General features: G+C 46.2%; 2 protein-coding genes across 3 annotated transcripts in view; one reads left to right on the forward strand and one right to left on the reverse strand.

The window, feature by feature from the left end:
* Nucleotides 1–372: 372 nt before the first annotated feature.
* Nucleotides 373–7,664, reverse strand: LOC307247030 (protein phosphatase Mn(2+)-dependent 1K-like). Of its 2 annotated transcripts, XM_080023084.1 has the most exons (9): nucleotides 7,615–7,664; nucleotides 6,203–6,319; nucleotides 5,930–6,097; nucleotides 5,665–5,837; nucleotides 5,306–5,406; nucleotides 4,985–5,150; nucleotides 3,823–3,967; nucleotides 3,167–3,301; nucleotides 373–1,761 (listed from the first exon to the last, which is right to left on the reverse strand). In XM_080023084.1, exons 2-9 carry the CDS (start codon nucleotides 6,281–6,283, stop codon nucleotides 1,630–1,632), a joined length of 1,101 nt encoding a protein of 366 aa, XP_079879210.1. In that variant the 5' UTR covers nucleotides 6,284–6,319; nucleotides 7,615–7,664; the 3' UTR covers nucleotides 373–1,629. The 2 variants fall into 2 exon arrangements, with proteins under 2 accessions (XP_079879210.1, XP_079879211.1); XM_080023085.1 differs by lacking the exon at nucleotides 373–1,761 and having other exon boundaries at nucleotides 3,198–3,301; nucleotides 3,770–3,967.
* A 14,216-nt stretch (nucleotides 7,665–21,880) lies between these two features.
* Nucleotides 21,881–23,426, forward strand: part of LOC307247402 (protein phosphatase methylesterase 1-like) — a gene marked incomplete at both ends in the record, with an annotated part of 6,690 nt that continues 5,144 nt past the window's right edge. The window contains 5 exons of the mRNA XM_080023555.1: nucleotides 21,881–22,098; nucleotides 22,397–22,586; nucleotides 22,705–22,762; nucleotides 22,860–22,911; nucleotides 23,369–23,426. The exon at nucleotides 23,369–23,426 is cut by the window's right edge and continues 97 nt beyond it. Of these exons, the coding sequence (XP_079879681.1) occupies nucleotides 21,881–22,098; nucleotides 22,397–22,586; nucleotides 22,705–22,762; nucleotides 22,860–22,911; nucleotides 23,369–23,426 (576 nt within the window). The remainder of the gene's footprint in view (nucleotides 22,099–22,396; nucleotides 22,587–22,704; nucleotides 22,763–22,859; nucleotides 22,912–23,368) is intronic.

Here is a 23,426-nt window from a genome sequence, read left to right on the forward strand (position 1 = left end):
CCACCAAGAATGCTGCTCAATGTTATCAGCTAACAGAAATGTGTGTGTGTGTGTGTGTGTGTGTGTGTGTGTGTGTGTGTGTGTGTGTGTGTGTGTGTGTGTGTGTGTGTGTGTGTGTGTGTGTGTGACATAACACCCGAGTGGCATAACTGGGGCAGGAATAGTGTGGCTAAAATTATCATGCTGTTAAAACGCACGCGTGGGCGCACACACACACACACACACACACACACACACACACACACACACACACACACACACACACACACACACACAAAGAAAACAGTTTAAGGGGCGGTCGGATCTTATTGACTTTTACTTTATTGACCGTAATTCTACAGTTACAGTTGCTCGTCGTACACAGGTGTCAGGTTGTCGAACAGCAGGAACCGTGCTCTCCGTTCAAATGCCAAAGGTCATGACGGAGTGAAATAAAAGCTGAGAGATAGTCTGTGATCTACCAACAGCTACTTCCAATACCTTCTGAACATGACTGATACAGACCTCAGCCCAAATAACAGCTCCCAATTTCCTGTCTCTGTATTCTCCGTGAAAGAAGTACAGTGTGCTTTAACATTTCACTTACAGTGACAAAAAAAGTGGCGGCAAGTACTAAAGTACTCAGTCCCTGTGTTAAAGTATCTGGACTTACTTCCTTCCTACTTGTTCCAGAACGAGCGGCGACATCTCTGTGTTGAAGATGGGCGTAGCAGCTTCTTGGATATTTGTTGAATTGTTTTACCAAGTTTGCCAGGTTATAAACCTAGTGCTAAATTCAGATTGTTTGGTTACTGTGTGAATCAGAATTTTCAGAATAACACTGAAAATATGTATTATTATTCATAATAATCATAATGACAATAAATAATAATAATAATAAATTTAATACATTTGACTTGATTTGTAAAAATATATTGTTGAAAAATTAAGCGCCAATGTATTGTAATTGTACTTCACAAGTTAATAAGACACACCTTATGTTTGGAATCAAAGTTATATATTGCCATAGTATTAAATGGCATTAAAAACAATTTTTTACCCAAACATCCCTTTGGTTGCCATGGTAACGGCCTTTCGGGGTGTCAATCTCAGGGAACATCCTGTGGAACCACATGGCGCGTCCTTGAAATATATATCGATATCGAGGAACCTAATGAGGATGCACGGGTAATGCAAACCTTGAGTGTGTGTGTGTGTGTGTGTGTGTGTGTGTGTGTGTGTGTGTTCAGTTATTTCCACATCTTCTTTTCCCTGCTTATGCGTGTGTGTTATGTGTGTTAATGTCACGTACAATACATTTAATGTACATGTGCATGTGTCTATTTGTGTTTATGTGTGCGTGTGTGTATGTGTCAAAGTGTGTATGTGGAGTGTTTATGTGTGTTAGTGTGTGTTTCTATTTGTGTTATAGTGTGTGTATGTGTCAAAGTGTGTATGTGAAGTGTTTATGTGTCTTAGTCTGTGTGTATCTACTTGTGTGAATGTGTGTGTGTGTGTCAAAGTATTGTGTATGTGGAGTGTTTGTGGGTAAGTGTCTGTCTATTTGTGTGTGTGTGTGTGTGTGTAGGTGTCAAAGTGTGTGTTTGTGGAGTGTTTGCAGTATGTGTGTCTATTTGTGTGTGTGTGTGTCTAGGCCCAGCGTCCGGTGGAGCTCAGGTTCCTGCTCATGCTGTACCCCGTCACTGAGCTCTGGTGTTTCCCCCACGCGCCCAGCGGCACCACCACTATGCTGGCGTTGTCCTCAGAGCCGTACTGCAGAGCCTGCACACACACACACACACACACACACACACACACACACACACACACACACAGGTCAGATCGTCCTGTGTAAATGCATGTGTAATATTTAGTAATATTTTAAACAAGGCCTGTCCAACTGGACCTTGGTCCTCGTGCAGACTGTGTCGTGATCTCCGCCTTCTTCTACTTCCCCTCCCTCTCCTTACCTGTCCCATTAGCCCAACTCTATTCACCTGCGCACACAGCTGTTCCAGATCTGCAATCTAACCACTATATATGCCTCTCTCACCAGTCAACCATTGCCAGATTGTCCTCGATGCTTGCACCAGACTCTCCAGCGTTCTCCGGACGGATTCCCCGCTACCGACTCTGCCTCGCTCCGACCACGTATCCTGCCTGCCTGCCCCTCCGCCTGTCTTCTGTCTGCGCTCCTTGTTATCGAACCTGCCTGTCTTCTGTCTGCTCTACAAATAAACGACATTACCAAATATCCCTGCCTGTCTTTGTGCTGCAATTGGGTCCTAACCACACCCGGTTACAGACAGACCATTCAAACTAGTTTGAAGGTTTACGATGAACTGTATTTAAACTGCATCTGTATCTTGCCGAGATCCCCCCCCCCCCCCCCCCCTGGAATTCACGGGGCTCTTCGCCGCGGTAGTTTTTACTTTATTTGGTAAAACTGGAATTATTTTATTTGTGAAATAAATAATTCATTCCAAAGTACTCCATCTTCAATATCTGTGTAGTGACTGACCTAGCAGCCTGCAACTGCCCCGTGGCGGAGAGACGACCACGCCCCCCCTGGTGACGTCACCGAGCCAGATGCAAAAGAAAAAGATAGCTTTTTTTTTTTTTTTACCCGCAAACTTAAAACACCTAAATTCTTCTATTTTTGCCCTTTCTGCCTGTAAAAAAATACAATAAAAAAAGGTTTCGATAGTTTTGTTTTTTCAAAACATCTTCTCCATCAGCCTGAGATTCTGCCTGTTTTTATTGACCCATTGGGGCCCATTGTTTTGAAAAAGTGTCCCATTTGACCAAAAGCCCCACTCCCATTACTCTGAACATGCTTCAGTAGAGCGGGGTTAGGGTTAGGGTAGGGGTTGGGGTAGGTTAGGTTCGGTTTTAAGGGAAAAAGGGTTTTAGTTGGGCTTAGAAGGGCTGGATTTCGGTGTGGGGTGGTTAGGGTTAGAGTAAGGTTAGGTCTTGGGGTAAGGTTAGGATAAGGGATGGGCTAGAGTCAGCCAGTTAGTGGATTTCGGAGCAATGGGTCTTCGGAGCAATGGCCGTTTGTTTTTCGTGATAACGGGCTGTCGGACAAACGGGCATTCGGTCCAATGGGAGATTTTTCGGACCATCGGAGTTTCGGAATAACGGGCCGTTGGAACAATGGCAAAGCACTTTTGCCGGTCCATCCAACCTGCTGGGAGATGAGGCGAGCCGCCTCCGTGGGGTCATGGCACTGGTTGGTGACATCACAGATCTCCTGGTCGCTCAACAGGAAGTTGATGCCGTCGGTTGTCAGAGCCAGGAAGTTGTCGTGGGCGTTGCACACCTAGAGACACCATCAGCGCCACGTTAGAAAAAAAGAGTACAGTGCAGAACAACGGGTACAGTACAGTGCCTGAGTTCCACCAGCCGCCGGTTCATTTTTGTTCTGCGACTTTTAGTGTAATCACGGTCATGTCACTATCACTCATTCTAGTGTTAGACAGTGTTAGTTTAATGGTATAATAGAAATAATGGTATAATAGAAAATAGAAAAATAATGGTATAATAGAAAAAAAACTTTCTTAACAGTCGGAAATGATTTTTTAATAATAAGAATAAAAAATAGGAATAGAATTTAAAAAGTAAAATATAAAAAATAACATATGTATAGCCTCAAAATACAAAATAGAAACTCTGAAATATATAAAAATATACAGAATATTCTAAATGTGATTGCACAAGATAAGTTATTGGTGTGGGTATCTAGGATATAAATGACAATTATAAATATAAATGATTGGTTTGTATTTACTATGTTTCCACAGTTTGTGCAGCGTAAATGCACACGACTGCAGTGTCACTGACTCTGAGCCGCTGGGTTTCGGGTGTGGCAATGACGCCGCAGCGTTTGAGGTGAAAGTCTCCGATGCTTCGGGTCATGGCCAACCTGCCGTTAACGTTAGCCATGCCCACGCTGTTCCATGTGACGAAACCCCCGCTCCTTTCTATCCTGGTTGCAACACAAGCACATGGACAGAACAACGGAAGTCATGTAACGACACGCCACTTTGAAGAAAAGCAATGAGACGTATGGCTTCAATAACTGAGCTTCTGAGACGCTGGAAGGTGTATTTCCCTAATGTCACAGGAGCTAGGCTAGTTGATCCCCTCTGCCGCCATGCATTGAGCTAACAGCCTCTAGCTATCTCGGTACTGATCACACAGCGATGAAACTGATATCTACCTTCTCGCCTGAATCTGGGTAATATTGACAAAAAAAAAAAATTTAACAAAAACCCCCAAAAACTAGGATCCCTGTATCCCTTTAATGTTTGGATAAAACAGGAAGCTCGTAGCCGGCGCAACGGTACATCCCACCTCTGTGGGATGTTCACAGAGTTATAAATAGACTCTATTTTGATCTGAGGGACACTCGACCCAGTAGCTACACATTCCGAGTCATACAACACCTGCAACCCCATCCTCATGGCTGCCATGCCTCCTCCACCCGTCACAGCTGGTTGGAGCTCTGCTGAACCCAGGACAGCCAGAAGTTTATTTAATTTAAATGTAAATGATATTTAAGTGATATTTTTACTCGCAGAATTTCTTCTTTGTGTTTGTGTGATTTAGTGCTGTGTTATGAATGGTGCTGTTGCTATGGCAATGGTGTATTTCCCCATTTTGATGGTGTTGTTGCTATGGTAAACATGCTATTGTCGTTGCTACGGTGTTGTTGCTATGGTCATCATGCTGTTGCCTTTGTAATGGTGTTTAGATGGTTATCATGTTGTTGCCTTTGTGATGGTGTTGTTGCTATGGTAATCGTGCTGTTGCCTTTGTGATGGTGGAGTGATGGGGTGCCACGGTGAAGGTATTGTTGCTGCAGTGATGGCGTTGATTACACACTTGCACTCAACTTGACCTCAAATTCTCTTTCCCAACATGTAGTTTTTTTTTTCAAAACAGAAAGAGTGGAAAGAGAGAGAGAGCGAGAGAGAGAGAAAGAGAGAGAGAGAGTGTGTACCTGTGTCTCTCATCCTCCCGGTCGGGCGTGTGGTCATGGGTCAAGCTATAGCTCCGCCCCTCCCTGCAGAGCAGCGCCCTGCTGTCCCCAACGCTCCCCACCACTAACTCCACCCCGTCCTGCAGCAGAGCAACTGTAGCTGTGGTACCAGCTGTGAGGAAGGAGGCTGGGGAGAGGAGGTGGTTGATGGAGAAATACTTTAAATACTGTGTGTGTGTGTGTGTGTGTGTGTGTGTGTGTGTGTGTGTGTGTGTGTGTGTGTGTGTGTGTGTGCGTGTGCGTGTGTGTGTACGTGTGCATGTGTGTGTGTGCGTGTCTTACGGTTGTTGAAGTAGCTGAGGTGCGTGTGCAAGGCTTTGTCCACATTCAGAAAAGCTTGCGTTAAAACTTTCTCCAAATCTTCGTCTTCATTCAAAGCGTCTCTGAACACAAACAAAATGTTATAGATTCTTAAAAATATTTAATCACACTGTCTGGCAGATCGCGGTATTTCCGGTCCCCGCAATGCGATGCACTATTTGGCAGGGAGCGGCAATTCAAGTCCCCGCAATGCGGTGCACCATTTGGCAGGAAGTGGTACCTCTGGTCCCCGCGATGCGGTGCACCACTTGGCAGGGAGCGGTACTTCCGGTCCCCGCGATGCGGTGCACAATTTTGGCAGGAAGGGGTACCGCACTGACCTGACGTGCTTCTCCATGAAGGTGTAGCAGTAGTCGGCGGCGTGAGGACCGCCATGGCCGTCGAACACCGCGAAGTACAGCAGGTTGTCACGGACACAGCCCAGCTGGAGGCGGTCCTCGTTCTGCGTCCGGCGACCGAGGACGGAGGCGGAGCCGACCCTGGAGAGGGAGAGCTGGAGGGGGCGAGGGAGGGAGCGAGGGGTAAATGGACGGAGGGATGGAGGGAGGGTGGGAGGGACGGACGGATGGACGGAGAGACAAGCACCTGTGGAATGGGTTTCCCATACGGGACACTAGAGGGCGGCAGAACAGGTTCCTCCATCCTGGTGTCCCAAATACCGAAGGAGTCCCAGGACACCGGCCTTCCGGAAAGAACCGAACCCAACCGAGCGGCGCCGCTGGCCCGCCGCACTCCCAGCGCTCCTACGGCATTCTGAAGCAAATAATGACAAAAACAAAGTAACACCGAGGTATACTATAATCTTCAGTATTTCTCCATCCGTCCACCTTCGCCCCCGTCCTGGCTCCGCCCTCTCACCTGGCTGGGTGCGGTGGATGTTACCAGAAGGCTCCGAGGAGCGAGGAGGCGTGCGGCCTTCAGCACCGCGGCAGGAGACATGGCTGACAGGATGTCGGTGAGACGGGTTACGTTCGTCTAAAGGTAAAAAGCCTGATTTCATAAAACACATTTGACCGTCACCGAGGAGATACACATTTGTAATACTGATGTTCCGGCAGAGCACTCCAAAAGTAGACTTACTTTAAAATAATTATTTTTGCATCGTCTGGCCGTTACGTGAACAGCAAACACGGACATATTTAACAAAGAGCAGAACCTCACAGGTGGATGCATTGGAACAAAAGCAGGGAGGAGCAGGAGGGACTGGCATCCTAAACAGGATGACCAAATAAGGGCGTGGAAACGTGTGGCGCCGTTGAGTTGTCTGACACAACTAGCGTCGCAATTTCTGCAGCATTAACTCAGGCACCGGTTACATCTGTTTGAGAAAGCTGTGTGTGTGTGTGTGTGTGTGTGTGTGTGTGTGTGTGTGTGTGTGTTCCAATTATAACGTGCCCCACTAGTATCAGTGCAGTGTGGTTTGGTTTCTTTCTCTCTGCGTCACAGCAGCTAAATGGAGACGGTGGGATCAAATTTAAATACCAGCGAATCAATTCCAGGTCCAGTTTGTCACGAAAACCCCTGTTTCTCAGTTTCAGTGCAAAATATGTCAATTGTTATTTCAAATGAATCCATACAATTTTTATTTATTGCAGCGAACAATATTCTCATACGATAACATACTGTATTATCAAGTCCGAGAACAATAAAACGTGTTGAAAGTTCCAACACAAGCAGGAAGCAGTTTAGGCACAGAGTGAGGAGAAAATAAGGATAAAAAAAAAAAAAAAAAATCACAGTGTATAATAATTTGATGTGTTTCTTATTTATTGATTGATTTGTATGCATGCAAATAACTATCCGGAGGTAATGCAATACCAGAAGTTGTTTCTGTGTCTGTTTATGGACAAATACAAACATGCAAACGTCACATGGAGTGATCCAAAAGTCTAATAATTTGCAAACTGGGGCAGAATGACTTCAAAATTAAGTATTTTTGCAGGATATTTGACATAATATTATATTCTATAATGTTAAAATAGATTATGAAGAGCACACATCTGCCTGTAATTTCAAGCAATAACATAGACTTATAGTGAAGTAAATAGCCAAAACATGTAGTAAGTATTTATAATATCATTTAAATACAATAATAATTCTAATAATAAAAACTCCATGGGTTGAAATGTGTACTTATGTGTATAAACTCTACAAATAAAGCTTTTTTTAAATATTTGTTTATTTTTATGAGTCAAGCAATGAAATAAACCTCACGAGGTCAAAGTTAAAAGAATAAGGTAAATATATGAAATAAAATAAAGACAGCGAACCTTTTTGTTTTTTCTTGTTTTACTTTCCTGTCTCCAAAGCAACGCACCGACCGCTCCCCTCGCGCGCGCCCCGGCAGAACCGACGCTCGCGCTCCGCGGCGTTTAAAACCCGAGGCGCGGCTGACCAATCAGGATCGAGGACGCGCCTTCGAGAGCGACCAATCAGGACGTGATGGGATTACGAGTCGAAGAATTGATATTTAACAAATTTTACCGAAAGTCAATTAGGAGCCAAGCACAGAGAAAAAAGACGTCATTATATATTTCTGTATAATTGTTATTAATTATTTATTTATAATTATATCATAATTGAAGTATTAGATACATATATATAGATAAATATAATAGATACTATTTTTATATATATTTACACTGAGCAAAAATACCTATTCATCAAGAAAAAGTGTTGTATTCCATTTTTTTCATTATTCTGTTTTATAGTCTGATAACATTATTCTGTGTAGATTAATTAAGCATTGTGGTTTTAAAACCCGAGGCGCGGCTGACCAATCAGGATCGAGGACGCGCCTTCGAGAGCGACCAATCAGGACGTGATGGGATTACGAGTCGAAGAATTGATATTTAACAAATTTTACCGAAAGTCAATTAGGAGCCAAGCACAGAGAAAAAAGACGTCATTATATATTTCTGTATAATTGTTATTAATTATTTATTTATAATTATATCATAATTGAAGTATTAGATACATATATATAGATAAATATAATAGATACTATTTTTATATATATTTACACTGAGCAAAAATACCTATTCATCAAGAAAAAGTGTTGTATTCCATTTTTTTCATTATTCTGTTTTATAGTCTGATAACATTATTCTGTGTAGATTAATTAAGCATTGTGGTTTTGAAATTGATATTCGCAGCAGATTTAACAATATGTCTGTCTCAGTATTGACTCAGATGTGACCCCCGGGCCAGTAGTTTGAGACCCTTGCTATGATACTTCATAAAGTGCTGCTGTGGATATTCTTTCTGCAGATGAAGTAAAGGCGATGGGTAAAGGGTAAAGGCAATGTCATAGTTATTTATAAATATGACTTCTAATGAAGTACTTGTACTGCATTACTTTGCACCACATGTGAGTCGTCCAAACTCCACGCACGACACCTCACACATGCCACAGTCAGGGTTTTGTTTATACTGTGATTCTGGAAAGAACCAGTTTGATGGAAATGTGCAGAGTCCAAAAAATCTGACAGAATAGAAATCAAACCAATCAATCAATCAATCAATCAATCAATCAATCAATCAATCAATCAATCAATCCAACTATCCATTCCAGGGAGAAGTATATGACAGAACACAACGAGGATTTTTTTGAATCGTAATGACCTGAATTTAAAAAAGTTTCTTCCGATTAAGAATTAAGAATCTTTATTTGTCACATGACACACCGCATTACAACACATGCATATATATATATATATACACACACACACACACACACACACACGCTTTTTGCTTATTTTGGGTGGTGGCCGGTGAAATGCGGCCTCTGCATTTCTCCCATCCTGGCGTGTCCTTCCTCCGGGGGGGCAGCCAGGAGCAGTGGGCAGCATTCGTCGACGCGCCAGGGGACCTGGTACCAGGTGTCCATCGCTGGTCAGAAGATGGTGATGTGTGCATGTTTTTGGTGGGGGTCCTTACTGATGGTAGGTGGAGGAAACCCCATGTGAGCACGGGGAGAACATGCAAACTCCACACAGAAAGGCTCCTAACCCGCCGGAGCGCGGTGCCAACAGCACCCCAGGCGAGCTGTAAACTCTCAGTTGAGCAAACTACTTGTAGCCCTCCCATTTCTCCGACATATTTTGTGACGCGAAACCCAGACGCAGTTCATCCAACGGCCACGAGGTGGAGGATCCGACCGTCTGGTGTGTTTACGTTTTCGGTGTGAAGCCCACTCAAGGGTCAGTTTTGAAATGATTTCTACTCAGCCGCTCGGTCCATGATTGTCTTTGTGGGAGATACAAGGGTCAGAGGGATCGTCAATGAAGCACCGGGGCTACGTCCAAAATGGCTACATATTCACATAAGAGGAATTTGCCGCGATGAGGATTGACACGTTTCTCTACAGACAAGTAGCATAAATAAAGATACAATAAAAAAAAACAACCTTAACAGTCTTGAAAAATGGAAAATAGAAAATTATAAAATAGAATAAAACAAAAAAAATCTTTCATTTTGGAGCCTGAACCTTGAAACAGACACGAGGGCATTTATTTTGGTAATCTAAACATACTTATTAAATTAAATAAAAAATAATAATGTTAAATATATATCTAAAAAAATATATTTGTAGTGTGCTAAATAAGTGTTTGGTATGTCTGAAACTATAAACCATGAAAAAAAAAATGGGGACCTAACTTGGATGTGTCCCGGGAGTTCTGGGTCAATCCAGTCAGCTGAGCGAACAACTGGTGCTCATGGCGGAGAGAGACCACATTTCAGGAGTTCTGTCCGGAGAGTTCACCAGACGACAAAGTGGAGCGATGAACCGCCTGGCGTGTCGCTCCACAGGGCTCCAGCACGGAGCTGCCGTTAACCCCCGCCCGGTACCGCAACGCGGGCGACACTGTGACCGCACCGTGCGGTCCAACTCTGTGGAGCGACCGGGTGGACCTGAAGCCGGTCTGGGGATCCGGCCTTGGTGGTTTTGGGACATAGTTTAGTTCGGTTCATAGGAAAATCTACTGCATTTGGCACGTATACATTAATATCTGATACTGTCGACACATTCAAATAATCAATTATTCGCTCAACCCACCGGTTGATTATTCGACCATTACAAGTAGGAGTCTTGCACACCCCTACTATGCAGTATATGTACCTCATTCTGTACTTTTTCCCTCAACAATGCAGTCGCTCGACTGTACTGAAGCTACATTACCTTCAAGAAAACTCCATCCACTGTTGACATACAATAATAATCCAGTGAATGTACTGTGTCACCCTTGTACTATTCACATACTATTTAATGCACGCTGTTGTTTTGGACATAACTTGGACTAACTAGTCGTGCTGAATACTAGGCCATTTTGTGCACAGTGAAAGGTCTTTTTTTGTGCCCGGTTGCGGTGCTGGAAAGCCCCGTGTTTCCAGCGCTGGAGGGCGGGAATGTGATGATATTTGATGCCGGTGCGTAACCATAGAAACAGAACCGCCAGGGAGACCGACTCTAACTTCCATGGCAAGAAAAGTAAAGGTTTGAGGAAATTAAGATCCATATTAAAGCGAAGACGAACCTCAGCTGAAAAGAGTTACGTACTTAAGTCGCACTTGAGACAGGTGACGTATTTCGACGAAAGCAAACAGCATTATGAATGTATTTGCGTCTCGTGACGTATTGGGGCCCGGTTGTCTCGGACTATCTTCTGTAATGTTGAACATAAGATCGCAAAACAATTTTAAGTAAAAATTATTATTAATAGATGGACCGTTAAGTGTGAAGAAAGTCGCTCTCGGGTTATGAAACGGAGCCGGTTTCTTCTTTTTCCATTGACTTCCATCTCCGCCGAGGCTTTCTAGTGGTCATTAGCAGAGCTGTAGTCTGAAGCACTGGCGGCAACACCCAGCTAAGAAACATAAATACAGTATAGAGAGAGATAAACAGAGAGATTCAGTTCTACTTCCCAGGACCTAGACTGTCTCCCGGCTCCTAGGCTGTCTCCTACATCCTAGGCTGTCTCCTTGCTCCAACCCGGTCCACTAGACCGTCTCCGAGTCTGTCTCCTCGGCTTTCTCCTAGCTGCTAGACGGCCCCTTGACTGTCTCCTAAACTGTTTCCTAGCTTGTAGACAGTCCCCTAGACGGTCTCCTAGACCGTCTCTTAGGCTTTATCCTTGCTGCTAGATAGGAGCTACATGGTGAACTAGCCTGTCTCCTAGTTCCTAGACTGTCTCCTAGCTCCTACATGGTCAACTAGAGACTGTCTCTGAGACTGTCTCCTAGTTCCTACATGGTCAAATAGCCTGTCTCCTAGTTCCTAGACTGTCTCCTAGTTCATACTTGATCAAATAGCCTGTCTCCTAGCTCCTACATGGTCAACTAGACTGTCTCCAAGACTGCCTCCTAGCTCCTACATGGTCAACTACCCTGTCTGCTAGTTCCTAGACTGTCTCCTAGCTCCAAGAAGGTCTACTACACCGTCTCCGAGACTGTCTCCTAGCTCCTACATAGTCAACTAGACTGTCTCCTAGTTCCTAGACTGTCTCCTAGCTCCAACAAGGTCTACTACACTGTCTCCGAGACTGCCTCCTAGCTCCTACATGGTCAACTCGCCTGTCTCCTAGTTCCTAGACTGCCTCCTAGCTCCTACAGGGTCAACTCGCCTGTCTCCTAGTTCCTAGACTGCCTTCTAGCTCCTACTCTGTCTTCTAGCTCCTACACGGTCTACTAGACTGTCTCCTAGATTGTCTCCTAGCTTCTGGGCTGTCTCCTAGCTATATCGCTGGGGTCACTACATGAAGATCTGGCTGAGAGCTCCACATGTTCCGTCGCTGAGAAACTCCTTCACCAGTTGATGCGAGACCCTGAGTGGAATCAGCCTTTGAATATCTGACAGAGAAGGCTTTTGTTGTTTTCTGCTTCTGTCCCCGTTCCGCGTCGTAGGTACAACACCGAGGGCAACGGGACGCCGGACGTCAGCCGTGAGCAAGGCCCACCTCGGGGACCTACAAGTGCCGCCCCCCCAGTGGAGGCTCTGTCACGTGACAGCCACCTCAGCGTGAACGGTAAAGGACGGTGCTCATGGAAACGTAGTCAAAGCTTATTACGCGACACAAAATCGCACCTTCTGCAAAATTGAACAAAGCGCAGCATTGAATTAAAATGTCAAGTCCAATTTAGAACAAACGCTCTCACAGCTCTTCTGGGCCAGGAGAAGAAGAGCGAGGGCATCATCCAGCCTGGATAGGTTGCTCCCGGCAACGCCCCTCAAGCAAGATTCCGATTGGCTCTGGACTTTGGAACGCTTATCAGTCTGTGACTTGCTTTGTAATAAAATAAAACATAGTTGCCGTCGTGGTTCTGAGGTCAGGGCCACAGAAGCAGAAGGTTTTTTGTGAGAAAAAAAAAGAAAAAAATTGTGAATTTATATATATATATATATAATCTTTTTTGATTTTCTATGATCTACAGTATAAATTAATCCGAGCAAATTAGACCGCCGCCGCAAAATGATTCTGTGACATTATTCTAATTCCTGTCCGTACAACCACATATTGGAGGTTGGGGTAGATTTGAATGATTTTCACCCATTTTCACCCAGGTACCATTATCCGCTAAACATTATACCTAATAATAATAATCAGTAAAAATAATCAGTACTCGACACTGTTTGTTATTTTTACTTTTTAGCAGCTATATGTCTCCAACAGCAGCATTATAACAGCCACATAAAACATTTTTGGATTTCAAGCAGTCTTATCAGATGGGGATTATGATACATATGCATACTTTACTATAAGTACAATGAACAGTCTCACTCGGAATGACCACAAAAAGGCCCACGGCCACAAAAGGACCCGTGTTCGGGTTTAGCACTTCAAAGCACCTTGTCCGTCCACAGGGTCAGAATACTTCATATGAGGAGCTGAATAAAACATATCACAAAGAGAGCGTTGTTAACAGCAGCGTGACTTCAAGGAGCCTCAATTATTCAGACACACGGAATGCATCGTGAGCGAGGGAAAACCTGGCTTGAGGGAGAGGGGGAGGGAGGGAGAGAGAGAGGGGGGGGGGTGATAATTCAGAATATCAGTCACTTTAATAATCTGCAGTGGAACAGATGAGAGATAATATGTATTTGTAGTTTGTTCCGAACTAAGCAATCTGCACGTGCACGGTTCCAGTCGTCCTTCTCGCCGTCTTCCTATAAGTGCTGGGGTCGTTTCGGAGGAAAGGGGAAAAGGAAGTGAATGAAATATTTACCAACAAAGAAGCGCAGTCAGCTTCGTTTGGGATCAACAACAGTCGACTCTAACCCCCGTGACACACCTCACCCGCTTCCTCCCCCGCTGTCAGTGACAACTCAATATAGCAGTTTAAAGTGGTAATCCGCAAGATTATTTCGGAAAGAAAAAAAATTATAATAAAGCATTAATCCCATATTTGATACGTTATTTAGCTGCCACTTCATAAGAAAACGCAAGGACGTCTAATGGGGAGTGTCTTCGCGTTATGAATATGCTTCCAGGGTGCTGAAGAGGGGGATAGGTCACCTGTCAGCCTACCGGAGCCCCGCGGCAGGAGAGTGCTGGGAAAGAAAATTATATATATATATATATATATATATATATATATATATATATATATATATATATATATAATTATTTTTTATTTTATTTTTTTTGTATATATCATAGGCCCACACAAAACAAGCGTAGTCCACACATCACAAACAATCTAATGGATTTGGAAGACATTGAAATATCTTGAAATGCATCTCTCTGTTTTGAATCAATGATACGCATTCCCTCACAGCCTGGGTTCCCTTTTCAATAAGACTATTCAATTCAGATAGGAAGTATTTTTAGCAGTGAATGTCTTTACGCTTCATTATCAGAATAAGTTTAAAGTTCAGGGGGAAAAAAAACTCTCCCCCTCTCTCTCCCTCTCTCTCTCTCTCTCTCTCTCTCTCTCTCTCTCTCTCTCTCTCTCTCTCTCTCTCTGGGAACCAGTCGCAGTCCTCTACAGGATCCTCGGGTTCCGGCGTGAAGCAACCACCGCAGGACCGAAGGACCGCTTTCTACCGAGGATCGGCTGCTGCCAAGGGGTATGTAATATCTCATCTGTATGTAAGATGTCTAAGAGGATGGATCTCAGTTAATGGATTCATTCTTAAAGACATAAGCAGGACTTGTCGTGTTATCAGCCATGTAGACTGTTATTCATGGATATACTGTATGTTATTCTTCACTGCAGAGTACTGTACAGTCAGTCTGTGTGGAGCAAACAGGACTCTCCTCGCAGCTCCTCTTTCTTATGGTTGTGTTTTTGGGAACTGGTGAACCTAGACTTGGCATTAAAACTCAAAAGCAGGGTTGAAAGTCGGGGTATCGGACCTCACCAACGTGGAAAATGCTTCACAGTTTGTACTTTTTATGAATCAAACTCGTGATTTTCTCAGTGCTTCAAAAGCACAAACATTAAAAATGAGAAGATGTATTATTTTTTATCACTTTCCAATCAGGTGATGTGCAGCTGACCATCGAACGTATGGATTTCTACCGGATCAATATTATCACCATGGAGACGCCCCTAAACAGCCCCGAACACACGAAGAAGGACGATGCCCAGGACCATTCCGAACGGGGGAATCCTGGGAAAGCGACATTTGGGCACTCCCTCGGGAACATTCCGCTCATCGCCAACCGAAGGGCGGAGCCTAACTTCAACCTTAACCTCCACCTGACATCGTCGAGCAACCCACGCACCAGCTCCAACGGCAGGAGGCTCAGCGGTGGCTGCGCTCCATCCGGGAACAGGAGGGATGATGGCAACAAAGCCCAGGACCCCAACCACGGGTTCAAACCGTCCCGCTTGCCCAACGCCCATCGGGGTGAGCAGAGACTGAAATCACCCAACGCCAAATGCACTACTTCACTGAGCCCCAGAGCACACACACTCACACATAGCAGCACCGCAGCGAGCCCACAGCGCCACGCTCAGTCCCCGTGCGGGTACACATCTACCGTCACATCTAGGATGCAAGCGAACAGAAAAAAAAACGCCGCAGAGGGGAATGTGTCAACCCTCGCGCCAGAAAAGAGGCTGCCGAGATCTCTGAACACTCCGGTTAGTCCTGGAATACTGGGTTTTCCGGGCACCTCCAGGCCAAAACCCAGCAACTCAACCACAATTTTCCGCAAACCTTCCGTTGAGGGTGCTGATAGCACATCACACACATCCAAGAAACCAGATATTGAGAGCAAGTCATCTGAGCACTTCAGTCAACGCTCCAAAGAACTGGGTTCTGAAGAACGTCTATTGGATCAAAAGCCGGAGAGCCACAGGACTGGGAGTACTGTTGACAGAGGCGGTAGTCATGAGATGCTGTCCAAAGATAAATACTTTCTAGATTCTTGTTCCGATCTAAAAAACAGTTCCAATTCTGGACCCCCCGGGGTTTCTAAAGCCAAGATTAGCTTGAGCGAAAGAAAAACTGGATTCACTCCAGATACCGGTCCGGCTTCTCAACATGGCCCTGTTACTTCTGACATGAAGCCTGGTTCCAGCACTGAAACGGGTACAGTCGAGTGCACTTCCAATTCTAACACCTCTTTGATGGGCTCTGGTTGGAAGACAACTGTCACTGGAAGTCTCTCAACATCTTCCTTGCCTCACCCTGGTTTGGTCGGGCCCAAATGTGAACCAAAACTCAGCCCAGATCTCACCATCTCAGGTTCTATAGACTCTAGTTCTCCATCCGCCCTAGCACGACCCACTTCAGGTGGAGATCCCATTCCATATCCGAGGGTGGGTAGCGATTCCCCGAAGTCCACAGAGTCCATTTCGAGGCCTGTACTGGTGGACTTGTCCTTCTACCAGAACCCTTCTTCCCAGCATGGTTCCTCAACAACAGCTTTGGATTGTAGACCTGTTAGCAGTGTTGGTACCGGGCCCAGTGGACACAGCCGGCTGATCCAGAGGAGTCCTTCTTCTGTTCGAGGTAATTCAATTTGGTTGCTATGTCTTTGGTTGCTATGAACTGAGTTCAGTTTTGTTGGTGATCCATAAACACAACGTTAACCCAAACTTTACCTGGCACGAGATAGATTCTCCCAGTAGCAAATGCTGTAGTTATGATGTGTGTGCGCCAGGGTAAATAGTCATTGAATATTTCCATCCAAATAATAGAACTGCTAGAAATAACAGCTTGAATTCATGTTTTTCACAAATATCACCGACTGACCAGACTTTTATTAAGTTATCAAAATGATACGCCAGCTTATTGGGAAATTTGTTTTTCTTTTCTTTATCTTCACCCAGTTTACGCAGCTTAAGAAGAGAAGGTCTATACCAATTCCATCCCTGTGTGTCCATGAGGGAGATAGTGATGGGCTCCATGGTAATTCTTGTCTCAATGCAAGGCAGCAGAGGGAATCAACCGGCCGAGCTCCCGTGCAATGACACCTCCCAGCATCTCAAACGCTGGGTTGTTCCAGCAACACATCTTGAAAAAAAAAACAAGAGAAAAAAAACGAGATCTAGTCGTTTGGAAAACACCTCAGTTCAGAACTATTCTTGACCGGCATCACCTGTGAAGCCGCCTGTGAAACTCCATTTGTTGGTGCTGTAGGATGCTGCGGTTAGGCGCGGCAGGTGCTGGGGGCTGATGCCAGTTCAGTCAGCCGAGTTTCGCGACCATCCGCTCACTTGAAGCAGAGTTTCCAAGCTGATACTCCCTGCGCCCAGGGGTTGGACGGCCAGCATTCAATCTAAACAGCATTCCAAGCAACTGAGGTCTGGTTTTTATTTTCACTCGTTATTAGAGACGCAAGATGTATTGCTTGTAAAACTCAGCTTTTGAAAAGCTGGATTTCGCTAATGTCATTGGAACGAGGCTCGTTGATTCCCTCTGCCGCCTTGCATTGGGCTCACACAGCCAGCATGCAGCCATTGTCGTCTCTGTACTGGACACACAGAGATGAAATTGGATGTAATTAATCTGGGTAAGAAAGACAAAAGGCTCCCCCTGGAGTATCACTTGAAGTTAGCTAGTTAGTCTGATGTTAAACCCTTGATTCTGGTCCTTAGGTTCCACTCCGGTTCTCACAGATTCCTCGGTTCCTCTGGCCACATCCAGTCCCAAAACCAGACTCAGCATGACTGTGATGAGTGGGGGATCTATTGCTGTGGAAACGCCCTCTGACAGCGCAACCCATAATATTCATAACCTTATTGGGGGACTGGCCTTTGACTCAGTCACCAAGCCAATAGAGAAATCCGGATCTGTGGTGAAGGACGATATTTTAAAACTGACACAATCCAAAATGGCCACCCTCTGCGCACCCAGGGTATCCCAGGTCCCCGCGCAAGCAGATGTCTGTTACCAAGGTAACGGGATGTCAACAGGGTCCAGAGGGCATCCAGGCACCCAACTGAGCGATCCCTGTTGCTTGGGAGACACAAATGCCACCATGAAGACGTCGCTGGCAGGGAGCAGGAAAGTTGGTCCTCTCCACCCCCTCCCTCCAGTATCCATTTGTCAGGGCGGCTCCAGGAGCTCCAGGGAGGCAGCGACCATTAAGGACCCCAGCGAGAGGCTCTGTCAGCGGGGAGCACAGCACAGAGAGGTGGGCGTCCAGGTGGAGGTGGAGCTGGTGGAGCGCTCAGCTTCCACAAGCCCCAGCCTCCTGAGGGAGCTCACCTCCTCTCTGCTCTGCTCGCCGAGCTACGTTCCCATCAGCCCGCCGCCCTTCCAGCACGTCTGCAAGATCGACATCGAGATGCGCGGCCAAGCGGCGTTGCCCTCCGCGGCGGCTGACAAGGCCAGATCCCTCCCAGCCTGTCTGCGCGCGTTTCGTTTTGAGCAGGGCGTCGGTCTGAGCGCCGCAGAGAAGAACACCCGGGAGATGAGCTCCGGCAGCATCTGGGAGGACGAGGAGAGAGGAGGGTGGAAGGAGGAGAAGGAGAGAGGTGAAGGCCAGACAGAGAGAGAGGAGACGGGTGCAGGGAGCGACGGAACCAGGAAGGAGGGGCCAGCGGGAAGAAGAAAGGGCGCGGAGGCGACGGAAGCGGACAAAGAGGCAGAGAGGGAGAAGACGGAGAAGCCGCAGTCGGTGCAGTGGGATGCGCGAGGGATGACGTGGGAGGTGTACGGGGCGTCGCTGGACCTGGAGTCACTGGGCACCGCCATCCAGTCGCACATCCAGTCCAGGCAACACAAGCAGGGGGAAAAGGAGGAACCCCAGCGCAGCAGCGTCTCCTCCACCAACGGGAAGCACAGAGGGAAGAAAGGGAGGAGGAGGAGGAAAAAGGGGGGAGGAGGGATTCTGGGATGCTGCAGGAAGGCGCCCGCCGTGGCTGAATGATTCCCCGCCCATAAATTCAACCTGGACTCTGGCTTCCCCGCCTGGATGCAACATTGCAGCAGAAAGGGCCATTCATCACTGTCTTAGTCATAAATGAACCTCACAGAACAGAAGATGGAACGTGACGGGAGTTCATCAGAACACACATTCTGGTCACACACACACACCCACACCCACACACACACACCCACACCCACACCCACACACACCTTGACGTCATCTTTCACTTTCCATCCTCTGTTCCAAACTCAAGCCCGGCACTCCAGGATATCTTTGCAGTCCGCAGGATGTGTTCTCACGCCACCCATGATGCGGAGGACGCATCGGTTGGTGGCTCGGTTTGACTGGACTGACCCAGATATCCAAGTGTGCACTTGGACAATGAGGCGAAGGCGGAGAAAACCTCAGTAGACTTTCAGAACTCCATGAAGAATCCATGATGATACAGGCAGTAACTGCTTCATATGAATCTAAAGAGTGCAGTGAAATGACTTGCAACACAGCCTACGACAGTGTTTCTCAAACGGGGTTACTCGCACCCTTAGGGGTACTGCAGGGTGGACTACGAAAACAAAAATTAAAAAAATATTGATGATATATAAAGTAAAAAAAAAAACATACGATGCACATACTGTACATCATTTATATGAATTTTCTTTTTTTTTCTCCCAATGCCAGTGAAGGGGGGTTCTCAGCTGAAATAAGATCTTAGAGGGGGCGCACTACTAAAAAAGAGTTTGAGAACCATTGATGTACGACACACATACACAGAGAGATGAGGATGTATTATTGATAGATATGTTGATAATATGAAGTGGTTTTCATTACATATAGCGATAATTAGATGTATGAGCAATGAGCATTACTTTGCCAAACGATTTTCCCTTTTAGCTTCTGTTTCATGTTGAAAGTGAGAAACGCTTGATTCACGAAATAATTTTCAATGGCAGAAAAAAACGTCTCAAAATGTCTTGTAGCTTCTAATCCTGTCAGGGATGAGCCTGTTTCTGTTATTTTAGCACAGCTACTGTATATGTCGGATGTGTTGTTTCATTGAACCTCTGACCCTGGAGGAGAAGTGTTTTGGTCGCCGCCGGCGATCAGAACGGCTCCAAATGTTCCCCACCCGAGGCATCATGGGAGTTATTTCATTACGGCACCTTTGAGACCGCACCTGTGTTCACCATTTTACCTCTGTCCAATCGTCCCGTATGATTAAATCCGGAAAATAAACACAAACACAATGAGAGAGAGCTTTGTCACACTTTGTGTTCATATTGTAAAAAATATAAAAGATCCCTAAAATCATGTTTCAGGTTCATGCTCGTTTTTTTTTTTGTTGTTTGTTTATTTCTCATCACCGTAATGTGATTCTCTCATGTAGTCGCTGTGTCGAAACCTTGTTCAGTTGAAAGACGTGTGTTGTTCTGTGACAGAAACCATGACACCATCCGAGCTGTCTGCATGACAACACAGCTACCTGTCAGCCACACCTGAGGGCGAGAGAGAGAGGGAGGGAGGGAGGGAGTTAGAGGGAGAGAGGGAGAGAGAGAGAAGGAGAGAAAGGGAGAGAGGGAGGGGGAGAGAGAGTGGGGGAGAGGGAGAGATTGAGAGAGAGAGGGAGGGAGAGGGAGATAGAGGGATGAAATTAGAGATACATTTAAACTGGTGCACTGGTGATGGTGATGTACTACATCTATCAACACAATCTGCCTGTCTAGGTATGTATCTGCTCATCTATCATATCTATCCACCATCCTATCTGCTTATCTCTCTGTCTCTCTATCCAACCATCCATCCATCCATCCCAGTTACGATGCACCCACTCAACATGTCTCCGCCTATAGGACACTGACTGACAGCACCAGCTGACTGGTCATTGTCCTCCATGTGTGTGTCTTTCAGAGTGACTTCTCAATGCACCCATTAGGTGAGGAGACAAGAGACGCCACGAGACAGTCCCAACTTTATCACACTGATTTACATCCAAACACACACACACACACACACAAACACGCACAAACACACGCACAAACACACACACACACACACACACACACACAGACACACACACACGCACACTACATTTCTCTGGACACTTTGCCTGGTAGAGAAACTGCTGCTAAGCCGGGACTTGAACATGTGGGAGGAATGCGATACAGAGAAGTAAGTACCATCAAATTGTGCATGATCTACAGAGCGTTATGTATGTTTCCAGCCTGGTGGGCCGGAAAGGTAGATGGAGGTTCTGCAAAACATTGGACCGTCGATGTTCCTTACATTTGAGTTCCATTTCAGCCCATTTACTGCTGCTCACCTTTACCAGAAGCTTTGCAGAGAAGGAAGATCTCTGCTCCCCGTTGGCTTCCATTACTTTCAACCACAGACTTTGAACGGGTGTTTAACCTGTACCACAATGCAGACTATCATTCACCAATACATTTTTTAGAGTTGACAAACTTATTTAAACACTAAACTAGCTTTAAGTTCGTGGCTAGCTTTGTTGATAGTCCGAACAACTCACCCTGCTTTGGACCAATGGGATAGTTCCTTACTCGCCATTGGATCATTTGGACCAATTCAATCGTTTCTTACTCCTGAGTAAACTGTGAGGTAGGAACCTATTTTGCATACAAAAGATAATGACACTCAAACGTCTGAAATGTATTGAGCCACGCAAACCCTTTTTTCATTCAATCTGCTTCTCCAAATTAAGACCATGGCAGCAGTCAACCCTGTGAGAGATCCCAAACCTGCTTGTGTGGTTGGGAGCGGGGACGAACCCCTCCCGATGATTTAAAGTCATTCGATGCAAGAGGTTGAGCCTGACCCCTGGTGAACCCATCATCATCGACCTTAACACCATGGTGAGAGGTCTGCGGCCACACGGCAGAACACTTTGCAGACCAGCTTCTGTAGGTCAGCTGTACCACACCTCTCGAGGTAATGCTGCAGTCCCACAGGTTTACTTCGCAAACATTCCCAAAAAGAGCAGCCCCAGGGTCCTGAACAAATCAACATCACCAATGGCAGAGCTGAACAGATGGAAACTCATCGGTTTGGATATCGGGCTGAGAGAGGGGTCTTATCTAGTGGCTCTTAGCACACCTGTTTGGGATTCCTTGTCAACCTTCAAAACCCTTCAAGCACGACAGCCAGGAGGTGGAGGTTGTCATCCTGGCTGGATCGCAAGCAATTTCCGCGGATAATGGACTTCCTCGCCCTTATAGCACAGGAGGTTCTGGTGAACAACAGGACCTCCAACCTCCAGTGCATGTCTCCTGAATCGGGTCTGCTTTCCATCACCTCTGCATTTCACCCTCGATACACAGAACCTGCTTCACGTCACCCAAACGGCCTTTTGGTGGTGAAGTTTGCAGATGGAGCCACGCTGCTCCCAGGTCCCTGCCTGGAGTTTGTCGAGTGGTGTTGTGTTTGGATGAGCAAGAACTAATCTTACCATATCATAGGACATCTTCATTGAGGGTTTAACTCCTGCTGTAAAATGATTGCCCCGTCCCCTCCGGTCTCTGACCTCATTACACGATCGAGCAAACTCTCCGGAGAGCCCCGCCCGATTCTTGAGAACCCCTTCCGTGTCCTTCGCGGGGGCCTTTGTGCGCCTGCCCTCCGGCCGGAATTGGTCTGACATTACTGTGTTCTTTCAATTTAAGCCGCTGTCTATCAGTCTAACCATCTGTCTGTCTGTCTGTCTGTCCTCCAGCGGTGTAGCTGCTAAGCTTGATTACTCTCCAGTGTCTTGGAAGGAGTACTTTGAGCAGATGGAGGACGTGTGCGTCGGCGCTGCAGACTGCAAGGACACATTCAGGGTCTACAGGGCGGGAACGGAGGGGCCGCTGCTGGTCCTGCTGCACGGAGGAGGACACTCTGCTCTGTCCTGGGCTGTCTGCGCTGTGAGTGGGCGGACGCACGGAGAGACAGACAGATTTGTAGATTGACTGTTTGGTCGCTTGCTTGATTTGTTGATGTTTCTTTTTTTTTGTTTGTTTTTGGTTTTTTTTGTTTTCCCAGACAGCCATCTCAAGCCGAGTGGCCTGTAGGGTGTTTGCCATGGATCTCAGGGGCCACGGTGAGTTCACAATCCATCCCGCTCAACAGTAACAGTCAGGGGAGATCTACCCACGCTTAACCCTCTCTCTCTGCCGGTCTCCATCTCTCTCTGTTAGGAGCCAGCCAGGTGCGGCATTCGGATGACTTTTCAACTCAAACTATGTCCAAGTAAGACTCGCACACAAAACCTAACCCTAACCCTAACCCTAACCCTAACCCTAAACACAGTACCAATGAAGTCACTTTAAAAGAAGCCATCCTGCTTCTGTCTATATCACACCACCATCCATCAAGACCCTCTCTCTCTCTCTGAGTGGCGCGCATATTTAAGGTTGTACCATATTTATCACCATTTCATATTTAGAAATGGAAAGGGAATCGATAAATGTTGTTCCAAAGTACCATGAAGTCACGGAAAAAGATTTTTTTCAACCTACTGTAACACCGCTTCCACCCGCGCACCATCCAGATTACGGCATCTATTCACGACTAAGGAGTGCGGTTATCATATAAGGTGGACTGTGTTGCTGACGCCACGGTCAAACTCACAGATGTTCCCACTCTGTCTCCTCGGTGACGGCACTGTGTACTACAACGGCCATGTGTTGTCGTTGCGCTGCTGTAGGGATGTGGCCAGCGTGGTTCGAGCGTGCTTCGGGGAGATTCCTCCACCGACTGTGCTG

Source organism: Zeus faber, assembly GCF_960531495.2.
Source record: "Zeus faber genome assembly, chromosome: 22".
Lineage (NCBI taxonomy): Eukaryota > Metazoa > Chordata > Actinopteri > Zeiformes > Zeidae > Zeus > Zeus faber.

Coding starts and splice junctions, on each gene's coding strand:
- LOC307247030 (XM_080023084.1), bottom strand. CDS start 6,283: ATGTCTCCTGCCGCGGTGCTGAAGGCCGCACGCCTCCTCGCTCCTCGG. Junction 3,968..4,984: donor CGGGAGGATGAGAGACACAG/GTACACACTCTC, acceptor TGTTGCAACCAG/GATAGAAAGGAGCGGGGGTT. Junction 3,302..3,822: donor CCGAAACCCAGCGGCTCAGA/GTCAGTGACACT, acceptor TGGTGTCTCTAG/GTGTGCAACGCCCACGACAA.